The following is a 14,680-nucleotide window of genomic DNA, read 5'->3' as shown; positions in this document are numbered from 1 at the left end:
GTAATGAAAACAAAACAAACTAAAGTCTAAGATGGCTGTCCTCATGTTACGGTGTACAGATGAAACAGTAATGTTTAGTTTATGTTCATAAATTACATTGTCATAATGTGTCCTACCCCATAAAACATTTTGAGATGACATAAAAACATCCATTACTTTTTGTGTTGGAAATTGTAGCTCCAGCGCAAAGCTAAAGAAACATGTCTTGGCTGATTGAGTTCATTTGGCACGAGTAGAAAATGATCTCTTTCTGAACTATTCTTTGAAGCTTGTTCAGTGTAATATTAAATACTTCACACAAAAATCTATGTACTGCTCCAAAGGTTTGCCATTTGAGTCTGGAGAGACTGCTATTAGCACAATTGTGCAATCCTAATGAGCTGAACCCTTTGGGATCGTTATTATTTTGTACATCAATATAGTCTATTGCAAGACGAATCTTGGGCTTTTGTGTCTGAAACTCACTTTTCGTTTCACATCGAATGTGATGCTGAAAAGAAGAGACCAGTAGAAGCTCATCTCCAGGATGTAGTACCAGTACTGAGACTCCAACATGGACTACAAAGAAGAAAACACAGCAGTAAGGCAATAAATCATTCAACCTGCCAATGTTAGCATGTATCTGGAATGAAATAAGTGTTAATTTATGAAGTAAGTAAATAAATAATAGGAATGTGTAATTCACTGAAGTTCAGCACATATGGGACTTTATATTACAAGAATTATACATTGTCCAGCATCAGAGTGGTTTTGTGTGTGTTCAATATTAATGACATCAGTGCACTGGCATCCACTTTAGTGTTAACTAAACTATCCCAGGTCCATTTTTTTTAGTCGTCTAAATATGTTCTGTAATGATGTTGTGTTTGGACCTGTGAAGAAGTCTTTCATGAAGTTTATTTATGAGGAGGTTGTAAATGTAAGTATCACATAAATATCTCCAGAGTTCTAGTTCAAACGTAGGAAAATCTTATGTGTTTTGTTCTTATTTGTGCCAGTGATAAGAGCAACCCGTATTTATTGGGTGTGGAGTGTGAATGCAGGCATGTTATAGTCTTAAATTCTCTGGCAAAACACAGATTAAAAAAAAAAAACCCACCTGTTTTGGATAAGCATTCCATACTTCTCGTAAATTGTAAAACCAGGGTTTCTGAAAAGGAGAATCAAGACAAAAGAATCAAAGAGTCATTGGTCATAGTGGTGAGAGAAACCGGTCTTCTTGAGACTTTCTACCTTTTATTACTCCTCTTTGTTTGTAGAACAATACAACAAGGATGTGATCAAATGTCTGCCCTACCTTGTAATGCATTGTTCATGGACAAAAGTACTGAGCATTGATCATCTGAAGCCCTTTTAAGTCCACAGTAACCAAGACAGAGCTCTGTTTGTCTTTTTAATGAAATGAAATTTTATCATCACTTTTATCTGTCCCAAATGCAACAAATTCCTGTCTAGTTAGTGTTCAAACATTTTAAGACAAACCCCCAAATCTAGAACATATAGTATGCATTCCAGCATGATATTTGGTATATTCCAACAGTCATATGTTGTTCTCTTACTGTTTAAAATGTATTACCCATAATGCACTGTGAGGATACATTAGTGTGGAATGCCTGCAAGTGAGTTCACAAATTTCATGCACTGCGCAAATATCAAGGTTACACCATCAACTGTGCAATATCCACCATCCATCCATTATCCGTAACTGCTTATCCTGTGCAGGGTCACAGGTAAGCTGGAGCCTATCCCAGCTGACGATGGGTGAGAGGCGGGGTACACCCTGGACAAGTCACCAGGTCATTGCAGTGCTGACACATAGAGACAAACAACCATTCACACTCACATTCACACCTACAGTCAATTTAGAGCCACCAATTAGCCTAACCTGCATGTCTTTGGACTGTGGGGGAAACCAGAGAACCCGGAGGAAACCCATGCAGACACGGGGAGAACATGCAAACTCCACGCAGAAAGGCCCCTGTCAGCCACTGGGCTCGAACCCAGAACCTTCTTGCTGTGAGGTGACAGTGCTAACCACTACACCACCATGCCACCCAGCGTGTAATATGTAAGTAGTAATACACAACAGCCATGCTGTTCTAGGAAAATACTCACAGTCCACATGGTATGATGTCTCCGAATTTGAAAGTCTCTGTTTCTGAATTTGCATTTATTCATTTCAATAGAATTCAAGATTGCAGCTGAGTAATTGAAGGTAAAGCTCTTGTTCAAGGGCCCTACAGGGTCAATCGAGCACAACCTTACAGTTACTAGCCAGTGTGGTGTCAGACAATCACTGATGTTTCTTAATTTACTTACAGTATATTCAGGATGGCTGGTATAAATGGGCTTGTAGGGATAAATCTTCCCTTTCTCTCCAGGAAACAATAAATAGAACAGGCTTTTACCATCCACATTGTCTTATTTGTCTATTTAAAGGCTTAAAGTGGATTAATTTTTACTTTTGTGGAACTAAGAACAATAGCACCACCAGTAGTCATAAGTAAAAATACGCAAAAACTATGAAGCAAGGCTGGGACTGAGTTCTTTCCAGCCCAGACTATAGAGTTCTGCAGCTTATTGTTCACAATCATGTCAAGTGATTACACATGTTGAAACACCCTAGATTTGGTGTGCACTGGAGATAATTTATGTAATCCCGATTTGCCCGGATATCTGTATCATATCATCAGCAGTGATTGAGATGGTGCATGTATGTGAAATGCAATAGGAGAAGTAAAAAGCATGAATGAGATGGACAGGGCTTGACATTAACGATAGTCCGACTGTCCGGGACAACTAAATGTTTGGTCTGGACAAGTCAAATCCGCATCTGCCTTTCCGACAGGATAAGTTGAATATTTGTTGAAAATCACCATTTTTTTTTAGTTATAATTCAAGAGTTACATCAATAAATTTCCAACAAAACTAGTTCAATCCCCTCAGTGATCCGGCCATGTTATTGTTTATGAAATTCCAGGGCAACTGAGTACAGCAAGTGTGTGTGTAAAAATAACCACGTCATAATATCTCATTATAGATTATTAGACTTTGAATTCATCAAAATCAGAGCAATGGCGATCAAATACCTCAGTAAAATAAATATCTGTGGTGAATCTTCATTTCATCCAGACATTCATTGTATTTTTCTTTTGTATGGTACACATTAACCATCACAAGTGTCGTAAAATATTTTGTGGGAATTTTACAACAGTGCTGAACTCGCTTACAGTTTGTTTTCATCCACAGCGTGATTCTGTCCCCCTAATCATGTCCACTTGTTTTCTTTCAGATTCATTTCTTTAAATTAATCTATACTTCAGGTTTTACTATAACCCCAATTCCAAAAAAGTTGGGACAAAGTACAAATTGTAAATAAAAACGGAATGCAATAATTTACAAATCTCAAAAACTGATACTGTATTCACAATAGAACATAGACAACATATCAAATGTTGAAAGTGAGACATTTTGAAATTTCATGTCAAATATTGGCTCATTTGAAATTTCATGACAGCAACACATCTCAAAAAAGTTGGGACAGGGGCAATAAGAGGCTGGAAAAGTTACAGGTACAAAAAAGGAACAGCTGGAGGACAAATTGCAACTCATTAGGTCAATTGGCAATAGGTCATTAACATGACTGGGTATAAAAAGAGCATCTTGGAGTGGCAGCGGCTCTCAGAAGTAAAGATGGGAAGAGGATGACCAATCCCCCTAATTCTGCGCCGACAAATAGTGGAGCAATATCAGAAAGGAGTTTGACAGTATAAAATTGAAAAGAGTTTGAACATATCATCATCTACAGTGCATAATATCATCAAAAGATTCAGAGAATCTGGAAGAATCTCTGTGCGTAAGGGTCAAGGCTGGAAAACCATACTGGGTGCCCGTGATCTTCGGGCCCTTAGACGGCACTGCATCACATACAGGCATGCTTCTGTATTGGAAATCACAAAATGGGCTCAGGAATATTTCCAGAGAACATTATCTGTGAACACAATTCACCGTGCCATCCGCCGTTGCCAGCTAAAACTCTATAGTTCAAAGAAGAAGTCGTATCTAAACACGATCCAGAAGCGCAGACGTCTTCTCTGGGCCAAGGCTCATTTAAAATGGACTGTGGCAAAGTGGAAAACTGTTCTGTGGTCAGACGAATCAAAATTTGAAGTTCTTTATGGAAATCAGGGACGCCGTGTCATTCGGACTAAAGAGGAGAAGGACGACCCGAGTTGTTATCAGTGCTCAGTTCAGAAGCCTGCATCTCTGATGGTATGGGGTTGCATTAGTGCGTGTGGCATGGGCAGCTTACACAGCTGGAAAGACACCATCAATGCTGAAAGGTATATCCAGGTTCTAGAGCAACATATGCTCCCATCCAGACAACGTCTCTTTCAGGGAAGACCTTGCATTTTCCAACATGACAATGCCAAACCACATACTGCATCAATTACAGCATCATGGCTGCATAGAAGAAGGGTCTGGGTACTGAACTGGCCAGCCTGCAGTCCAGATCTTTCACCCATAGAAAACATTTGGCGCATCATAAAACGGAAGATACAACAAAAAAGACCTAAGACAGTTGAGCAACTAGAATCCTACATTAGACAAGAATGGGTTAACATTCCTATCCCTAAACTTGAGCAACTTGTCTCCTCAGTCCCCAGACGTTTACAGACTGTTGTAAAGAGAAAAGGGGATGTCTCACAGTGGTAAACATGGCCTTGTCCCAACTTTTTTGAGATGTGTTGTTGTCATGAAATTTAAAATCATCTAATTTTTCTCTTTAAATGATACATTTTCTCAGTTTAAACATTTGATATGTCATCTATGTTCTATTCTGAATAAAATATGGAATTTTGAAACTTCTACATCATTGCATTCCGTTTTTATTTACAATTTGTACTTTGTCCCAACTTTTTTGGAATCGGGGTTGTAGATTAATCTTTATTTCCTCTAGAAGCTTTGAATTTGGGTGAATCTAAGTCTTAAAACTGCAGATCAGGTAATGGGTTGTAACAACACATGCACCATAATGGGGCACTGGATAGTTTTTGTTTATTGTTACAGTTAAAGTTTTATTGAAAAATTAAGAATCATTCAAGCATAGTGATTATAGCTATACCTCCATTTTGATAAACTTTATTAACCACTTCCCTTTCATTTAATTAGTAAATACATAGTAATATAGCCAGGCAGCCTTTATTTGTCACACGTACAAGCATAGACTTAAGCACACATTTCACCCATCTGAAGCAGTGAACACACACATGCATGCATACACAAGTGAGCAATGAGCATACACACATACCCAGAGCAGTGGGCAGCTATGCAACAGCGCCCAGGGAGCAGTTGGGTGTTAGGTGCCTTGTTCAAGGGCACTTCAGATCAACCTTCAGGCCATGGCCGCCCCATGTTAGCCTAACCTGCATGTCTTTGGACTGTGGGGGAAACCGGAGCACCTGGAGGAAACTCACGCAGACATGGGGAGAACATGCAAACTCCACACAAAAAGGCCCCCGTTGGCCACTGGCTCGAACCCAGAACCTTCTTGCTGTGAGGCAACAGTGCTAACCACTACACCACCATACTGCCCTATAAAGGTTATGGTCAGGACAAGTGAAAAATCTGTCTGCTTCTCTGACTGGACAAGTGAATTAAAAAGTTAATCTTGAGTTCTGATGGATTACCTTCTTGATCCTTGACTTGACAAAATGCCTTTGGTGGAGAACAGACTAAGCAAATATTGTCGCATCAAATTACAAAAAAGGACAAATGACAGAACTGCAAGTTAGTGTGGTTTGAATGAAAAAGATTGCTAACGGAGAGTGTAGCCTTTCTGTTCACTGTGTTTGCTTTTCAGAAGAGACTTGGCATGAGTACAAACTTGAAAGATGTAAAAAACAACAACAATATTTTGACCAGCTGTGACTACATCTAGAAAGAAGCATGTCTCCACTGATTGCCTCCAAGTGTATTTAGCTGTAAGCCGAATAGACCTTCAGAATAGAATAGAATGCCTTTTATTGTCACTGCACAAATGTACAATGGAATTTAGTTCATCATCGTAGGAGAGCAAAGCCACTGCATACGTGCGTGCCGCGACTCTTGGGCACTTCAGCCCAAGGCCGTCCCATGTTATCCTAACTGCATGTCTTTGGACTGTGGGGGAAACCGGAGCATCCGGAGGAAACCCACGCAGACACAGGGAGAACATGCAAACTCCATACAGAAAGGCCTTCATCAGCCACTGGGCTCGAACCTAGAACCTTCTTGCTGTGAGGCGACAGTGCTAACCACTACACCACCGTGCCGCCCGGAGCACAGTATTTAGATATATCATAGATGATATATCATATATTTGGCTAGATATATCATAGAAGAACCTTTTCTGAACATTCAGCTTCCCATATTGGTAGCAATCCTAAACTGGATAACTGCATCACACAGCATCAGCTATATTGATGTCTAAGGTTTGGTATCAGACTGTAATGACTATTAGAACAAATATAGAACATCAACTTTTCTCTCTCTCTCTCTCTCTCTGAATCCAAATGCATGACATGAATACATTATTCTGAATGAACAGATAATGTATTCTAAACGGATGTGTGTTTGTTTGCAGGGCATCTGGTTGAGACTTGGTGTGCACTGAGACTACGAACAAAATAAGTCAGGTTTTTTGTTTCAAGCTTCATGTAGGGACAATAGAATATCTCATCTCATTATCTCTAGCCGCTTTATCCTGTTCTACAGGGTCGCAGGCAAGCTGGAGCCTATCCCAGCTGACTACGGGCGAAAGGCGAGGTACATCCTGGACAAGTCGCCAGATCATCATAGGGCTGACACATACCGTAGACAACCATTCACGCTCACATTCACACCTACGGTCAATTTAGAGTCACCAGTTAACCTAACCTGCATGTCTTTGGACTGTGGGGGAAACCGGAGCACCTGGAGGAAACCCACGCGGACACGGGGAGAACATGCAAACTCTGCACAGAAAGGCCCTCGCTGGCCACGGGGCTCAAACCCGGACCTTCTTGCTGTGAGGCGACAGCGCTAACCACTACATCACTGTGCCACCACAATAGAACATATGAGTCAGATATAAAACTTGCAGCAGTTTCAACAGTTATAACATCATTAACATGAGCAATGTATTTCTTAGGAACTGGCTGGTCAGGGCTGGGGTGGTTTAAATGAGGATATTGGTTTGTTTATATTTTTTGGAAATAGAACCAACTAAGTTTGTGGGCAATTACAAACAAAAAAAAATAACTGTGTGAGCTGTTTTGAAAAAAAAATAGTCTCGGACACATTTCTAATTGAGAAGGGGTGGAGGTAGTAGTGGAAGTGGGAAACACCCTTCATTTTTAGGCCACACCCATTTCCGGTTTAAATGGCATTACCTTATAGCCCTAATACCTGGATCATACTTTTATATGTAGTATATGGTATGTATCCTGTTTCAACAATAATCACCTTCTTATGTTGACAATAACCAATAATAAGTTCAGCTTTGGTTTTGTGTTCCCTCAAATAGACATCCTTTATATTCACTGAATAACAACACCCTAAAGTGCACCAGTACTCATGCTACAGTCTCTAATACCTCTCCTATCAGCCAGCCACGGTACTTTTTGAATTAGTCATTCAACCAAATAAAAGAGCAAGCCTGCTAAACAGCTCTGTTGTTAAAAAAAATGAATGAAAGAAATATCTATTCATGATGTTGTCTATTTAGCACTATCTAAAGCTGTCATGAATATGGCCGATAATGCATGTCTGACTACAGTGATATTCATTACCTAACAAGTTTTGCATCTACTTACACCATCACCTCATTGTTAATCTGAGATTATGAACAGTTATAATGAGAAGAAACTAAAATTACTTACATCATACAGGGCTACAATGCCACCAGTAAAGGCTCCGAGGTAAAATACAAATCTCCAGCTGTAAAAAATGATGCAGAGAGTCAGTGTGAGGTTTCAGGGCGTCGTGATTGAAGATGTATTTAAAATACAGCGGTGGCTACAATTATTGACAGTCCATAATTATCAACATCATTTCAGATTTACCAATAAAAAACAATTTTACAAAGGTGAGTTTCAGTTACAATAGTTATTATTGGTTAATTAAGCAACCAGAAGACCCCCCCTCACCCTTTGATCTTGTCGTTGGATGACACAGCTCGTTACCTGAGATTAAATTTTGTTTTAACACAATCAGCAGTTTGAGAAAAACCCAGATGTTATCATCACAGGTAAGCATGGTGGAAAGATCATGGACATGTTTTACTTACAGTTGTGATCAGAAGTTTACATACAGTGACATGAATGTCATCTTGGATATGAATGTCATGGCAATATTTGGGCTTTCAGTAATTTCTTTGAACTGTTCTTTTTCTGTGGCAGAATGATTGTACAGCATACATCTTTAATTAAAAAAAAACACACTAGAATTTGGTGCAGAAGTTTTAATTTCCTTTGGGTTTTCTGAAATCAACACAGGGTCAAAATTATACGTACATACAGGGTCAAAAATTTATATATGCTCACTTAGATTATTAATTCAGAGGTGCTGAAACTTCCAAACTGTCTCTTATCTTGCCAAGGCCAAGGTCTCTTAACTTCCTGTTAGTGATCATGATTGACTACAGCTGGTAGCTTCTCTGTGCCTTCATAAAAGGGTTTGTTTACAGCACTCATTGGATGCACCAACACACAGTAAAATGGGAAAGTCCAAGGAGCTCAGTGCAGATCTGAGAAAGAGGATCACAGATGTACACAACTCCGGAATGTCTCTTGGAGCCATTTCTAAACAACTGCAAATTCCAAGATCAGTTCAAACAATTGTATGCAAGTTATTGCGAGGTGTAGTCACTTTGCCAAGCCACTTTGTTTCAAGAAAACCCAAACTGTCACCCTCAGCTGAAAGGAAATTGGTTTGGATGGTCAGGAACAACCTGGGAACCACCATGGCACAGTCCTGCCATGAACTGGAAGCTGATGGATCACTTCAGCTGAACTGGAAGCTGATGGATCAGTTCAGATTACAAGAGATTACAGTTCAGATTGGACTAAGAGGCTCCTATCCAAGAAATGACCCACTGCTCCAAAATCGACACCTTCAAGCGTAACTAAAGTTTGAAGCTGACCACATGGACAAAGAAAAAAGCCTTCTGGAGGAAAGCTGTATGGTCAGATGAGACAAAGATTGAGTTGTTTGGCCACAATGACAACCGTGTACAGAGGAACACTGTACCAACTGGTGGTGGTAGGATCATCATGCTCTGGGGCTGTTTTGCTGCCAGTGGAACTGGTTCATTGCACAAAATGGATGGAATAATGAAGAAGGAGGACTACCTCAGAATTCTTCAGCATAAACCATCAGAAACTTGAACAAAACTTGGGACTTGGGAGTTACAACAGGACAATGAACCCAAACACGCATCAGAGCTGGTTGTGGAGGATAAAGCAGGCTAACATTAAGCTTAAAACAAGTCCTGACTTCAACCCTATTGAAAATATATGGACCATGTTTCCACAACATTTCGATTGGATTCAAGTCAGGACTTTGACTTGGCCATTCCAAAACATTAACTTTATTCTTCTTTAATCATTCTTTGGTAGAATGACTTGTGTGCTTAGGGTTGTTGTCTTGCTGCATGACCCACCTTCTCTTGAGATTCAGTTCATGGACAGATGTCCTGATATTTTCCTTTAGAATTGGCTGGTATAATTCAGAATTCATTGTTCCATCAATGATGGCAAGCCGTCCTGGCCCAGATGCAGCAAAACAGGCCCAAACCATGATACTATCACCACCATGTTTCACAGATGGGATAAGGTTCTTATGCTGGAATACAGTGTTTTCCTTTCTCCAAACATAACGCTTCTCATTTAAACCAAAAAGTTCTATTTTGGTCTCATCCATCCACAAAACATTTTTCCAATAGCCTTCTGGCTTGTCCATGTGATCTTTAGCAAACTGCAGATGAGCAGCAATGTTCTTTTTGGAGAGCAGTGGCTTTCTTCTTGCAACCCTGCCATGCACACCATTGTTGTTCAGTGTTCTCCTGATGGTGGACTCATGAACATTAATATTAGCCAATGTGAGAGAGGCCTTCAGTTGCTTAGAAGTTACCCTGGGGTCCTTTGTGACCTTGCTGACTATTACATGCCTTGCTCTTGGAGTGATCTTTGTTGGTCAACCACTCCTGGGGAGGGTAACAATGGTCTTGAATTTCCTCCATTTGTACACAGTGGAGGAAATTCAAGACTGTGACTGTGGATTGGTGGAGTCCAAACTCTTTAGAGATGGTTTTGTCACCTTTTCCAGCCTGATGAGTGTCAGCAACGCTTTTTCAGAGGTCCTCAGAAATCTGCTTTGTTCGTGCCATGATACACTTCCACAAACATGTGTTGTGAAGATCAGAGTTTGATAGATCCATCCATCCATCCATCCATCCATTATCTGTAGCCGCTTATCCTGTTATACAGGGTCGCAGGCAAGCTGGAGCCTATCCCAGCTGACTATGGGAGAGAGGCAGGGTACACCCTGGACAAGTCACCAGGTCATCGCAGGGCTGACACATAGACACAAACAACCATCCACACTCACATTCACAGTCAATTTAGAGCCACCAGTCAGCCTAACCTGCATGGCTTTGGACTGTGGGGGAAACCCACACGGACACAGGAAGAGCATGCAAACTCCACACAGAAAGGCCCTTGTCGGCCACTTGGCTCAAACCCAGGACCTTCTTACTGTGAGGCGACAGCGCTAACCACTACACCACCATGCCGCCCCCTTTGATAGATCCCTGTTCTTTAAATAAAACAGGGTGCCCACTCACACCTGATTGTCATCCCAATGATTGAAAACACCTGACTCTAATTTCACCTTCAAATTAACTGCTAATCCTCAAGGTTCACATACTTTTACCACTCACAGATATGTAATACTGGATCATTTTCCTCAATAAATAAATGACCAAGTATAATATTTTTGTCTCATTTGTTTAACTGGGTTCTCTTTATCTACTTTTAGGACTTGTGTGAAAATCTGATGATGTTTTAGGTCATATTTATGTAGAAATATAGTAAATTCTAAATGGTTCACAAACTTTCAAGCACCACTGTGGCAGCTGGTATCTGACCACTGATCACTTAGCTAGCAAGGTTTTATACATCTCCAGAATGTCATTTTTGATTGTTTGCTAGAAACCACACATCTAACATGAGACAGTATTGGACTTACCTAGCCTCTCTGAACTTTTTCAGGACCCCTGGACGCTCCTGGTTGCGTCTCCTCCTGAACCAGCGTTCTACCTGTCTACAGGAGATACTGCATTTTTTTGACAGGCCTTGAATATCTGCCTGGAAACAAAACAAGAGATCACATTAACTCTTAGTATGGCAATACATTCACAATGATGCCACTCACTACTCAGTTTTATATAATAATATGCTACAAATACAATATATGTCCAAAAGTATGTGGACACCTGACCATCACACCCATATGTGGTTCTTCCCCAAACTGTTGCCACAAAGTTATTTAGGATGTCTTTATATATGATGTTACAGACATGTTCCAGCATTACAATGCCCCGTGCACAAAGTGAGATCCATGAAGACATGGTTTGTCAAGGTTCGAGTGGAAGAACTTGACGACCCTGATCTCAACCCCACTGAACACCTTTGGAGTAAACTAGAATGCAGACTTCACATCACATCTCTTCACTTGACATCAGTGCCCAATGTCACTAATGCTCCTGTGGCTGAATGGGCAAATCCCCAAAGCCACGCTTCAAAATTTATTGGAAGTCTTCCCAGAAGAGTGGAGGCTGCAAAGGAGGGGCCAACTGTGTGTTATTGTCCATAGTTTTGGAATCGGCAAGTATGTCCACATACATTTGGCCATATAGTGTGTGTGTGAGTGTAGGTTGTGTGTTGTATACTGTTAACCATGTAATTTCTGTATATTTTAATGGAGTTTATTCTAATATCATTTTTGTTTATTTTTTCAATCCATTAAGGCAAGACACTACAGATGAATAGGGTAATTTAAAACTAGATATCATAATCAACATTTGTTAAGCTGATTGCTGATCTTCTGACATGAGATTTTTTGGATTGGCAATTTTTTGAACATTTATCTATGCAAGTTGTACTTTGTCTAATTCAATATGCATACATTTACATACTTAGCATACTTAATAAAACCAAAATGTAGCCAATCTCTATGCTGAGATTAGGTTCTCAGCATTTCTGATCCCGATTACGGTATTTGGATTTTGTAATACAATTCAACCTTGTTAGAAGGTTAGAATTAAAATTTCACTGTAAAGAGCTGTTAGTTAGTTGTTAGTTTGTTAGTTAGCTAGTTAGCTGTTAGTTTGTTAGAAGCCTACTCATTTATTTATTGTTTAATCAAGAAAATACAACTCATGGATATTAAACAAATTCCATGCCATTTTCAGAATGAAATCTAACGTAAATCCAACAATAATCAAACTTTCTCAGAAATTCCGTTGTAATGTAGGATGAATATAGAAATCTGAATATAGAAAAATATTGATTTTGAGAAAAACAGTTTTAATGTTGTGTAACTGCGTATTGGTCTAGCCTGGGGTTAGCTGTTTGAGTTATCTATTTAGTTGTCCTTTATATGGTCCTTTATATGGTTGGTTTGTTTCCTCAGCTCTTTGAGTATTGGTACTTAAACAGAATATTACACTAGGTATTGCTATCACTTGTTCAGTTGGCACTAGAATGTTCTTGTCTAGAGGTTCAGCATTTCGTGTACGTGCTTGAAGTGTGCGTGTGACAAATACAAGCTTTCTTCTTTATATATATATATATATATATATATATATATATATATATATATATATATACACACACACACACACACACACACACATACATATATATAGACACGAGTGTTTTACTGGGAAATATGGCACTTGTTTTTTTTCATACGAACTACATCCGGGACATTGAGTAACGTTTTCCAATATCCTCACTCATGAAGATATCAATGAATTGTTTTGATAAATTTGGGTATTTTTTGTTTGTGAATGTATCTATATCATAAAAAGAAAATCACACGTTTGGTTGAAGATATGAAGTTTATCCTCCCGTGTTGAAAAACTCACATTTTCCATACAAAATACATCACAGATCTGAGTGACATATTTCCAGATATTTCACTCTGATGACATCACTCCCAGGCCTTTGCTGTTGACTAGACCCACATTGTCAAAATGGCAAACTGGTTCAGAATTAAAATCCTTTTGATTAACTTGTGTATTTATTTTTGTGGATGTGTCTGTATAATAAAAAGAACATTAGATGATGGTGCAAAGATATGAAATTTATCTTCTCATGTTGAAAAATATTTAACTCGAAGATAAACTTCATATCTTCATGCCACCATGTAATATCATATATGGATATGGATATTGGGGTGGGTGGGTGGTTGGGTGTACAAATCTGAACAGTCAGCCATAGTGATGTCATCGGAATGTGAAGTTTGCTGACTATGTTCCAAATCAGTCAGTGCGTTTACATGCACATAGAGAAAATCGAATTTCTGCCGTAGCTCGACTGAAATCGAAGTTCTAAATGCCATGGAAACACCTTAGCTCGGCTGAAATCGAACCGAACTTGATTTCTCGTAATCGAGCTACACGACCTAGATTATGTGATTGTAGCTGAGCTACTTAGTGCATGTAAACCCTACCGAGCTACGTAGTCGAGCTACTTACTTCAGCACTGCCCCTTCCGGAAGTGATGAGTGACGAGACCACAAGCGGGAAACACAACAGCCTCGGTTGGCATGACAACGAATCATGACAATGGCATGAATCTTTTCTTTTTGTGGCATTGTTTGCACTGTTAAAATTTAGCTCACTTACTGTATCACCAAATACATCTGTACAGCTGTTGCATAGCTGTGAATTGTGTACATAAACAAGTCATTGTATTTGTGTGTGTGTGTGTGTGTGTATATATATATATATATATATATATATATATATATATATATATATGTCCAACATCTGAAGAATGTCAATAAAAACAAAACAATTGAACTTTTTTGTGTGTTTATTAAGACATAAGTTAAATTGTAAGCAAATTTTTTTTTTTTTTTGTAAGCAAAAAATGGACTTTAGAAAAATATACAATTGTGCAAAATAAGTTGTCTTACAAAACAGTGGTCTGCGCAGGACAGTTTGTAGCCATACAGTCTGTTAGAGCAAGCCTAACAGCTTGAGCACGGAACTGCCAGTGTTGCCAGATTGGGCGGTTTTAAGTGCATTTTGGCGGATTTGAACATGTTTTGGGCTGGAAAACGTCAGCAGTATCTGGCAACACTGCTGATAACTTTGTTTATACTCTTGAATAGCTCTTCTTCATGACGACAACCGGAAGTGTACCAACACGATGGGGCGTGTAGCGCCACCTGTGGCTCGGGTGCACAATGTACCTCACACAATAGCTCGATTTCCTTGTGTGCATGTAGGATTGGATTTCTCTGGCACCCTGCTGGGACCCTTAGCTCGATTACCGACAGTAGCTCGATTTGGATGTGCATGTAAACGCACTGAGTGCTTCAGATCAAACCTGATTGTTTCTTTGACTCTGATCAGATCATGACTGAA

The 14,680-nt window shown here is 39.5% G+C and overlaps 1 protein-coding gene across 3 annotated transcripts in view; it reads right to left on the bottom strand.

Moving 5' to 3' along the window:
- The window catches only part of cers3a (ceramide synthase 3a), an 85,501-nt gene that overhangs the window by 50,704 nt on the left and 20,117 nt on the right, over positions 1-14,680 (bottom strand). For all 3 annotated transcript variants that reach the window (XM_060941099.1, XM_060941100.1, XM_060941101.1), the window contains exons 4-7: positions 11,269-11,387; positions 7,902-7,959; positions 1,100-1,150; positions 466-558 (exon numbers count right to left, since the gene is read on the bottom strand). In XM_060941099.1, coding sequence (XP_060797082.1) covers positions 466-558; positions 1,100-1,150; positions 7,902-7,959; positions 11,269-11,387 — 321 coding nt within the window. The remainder of the gene's footprint in view (positions 1-465; positions 559-1,099; positions 1,151-7,901; positions 7,960-11,268; positions 11,388-14,680) is intronic.

Source organism: Neoarius graeffei, chromosome 15 (genome assembly GCF_027579695.1).
Source record: "Neoarius graeffei isolate fNeoGra1 chromosome 15, fNeoGra1.pri, whole genome shotgun sequence".
In the NCBI taxonomy this organism is placed as follows: Eukaryota; Metazoa; Chordata; class Actinopteri; order Siluriformes; family Ariidae; genus Neoarius; species Neoarius graeffei.
Note: the sequence above shows the minus strand (reverse complement) of the source record. Positions and strands in the feature narration are given on the sequence as shown.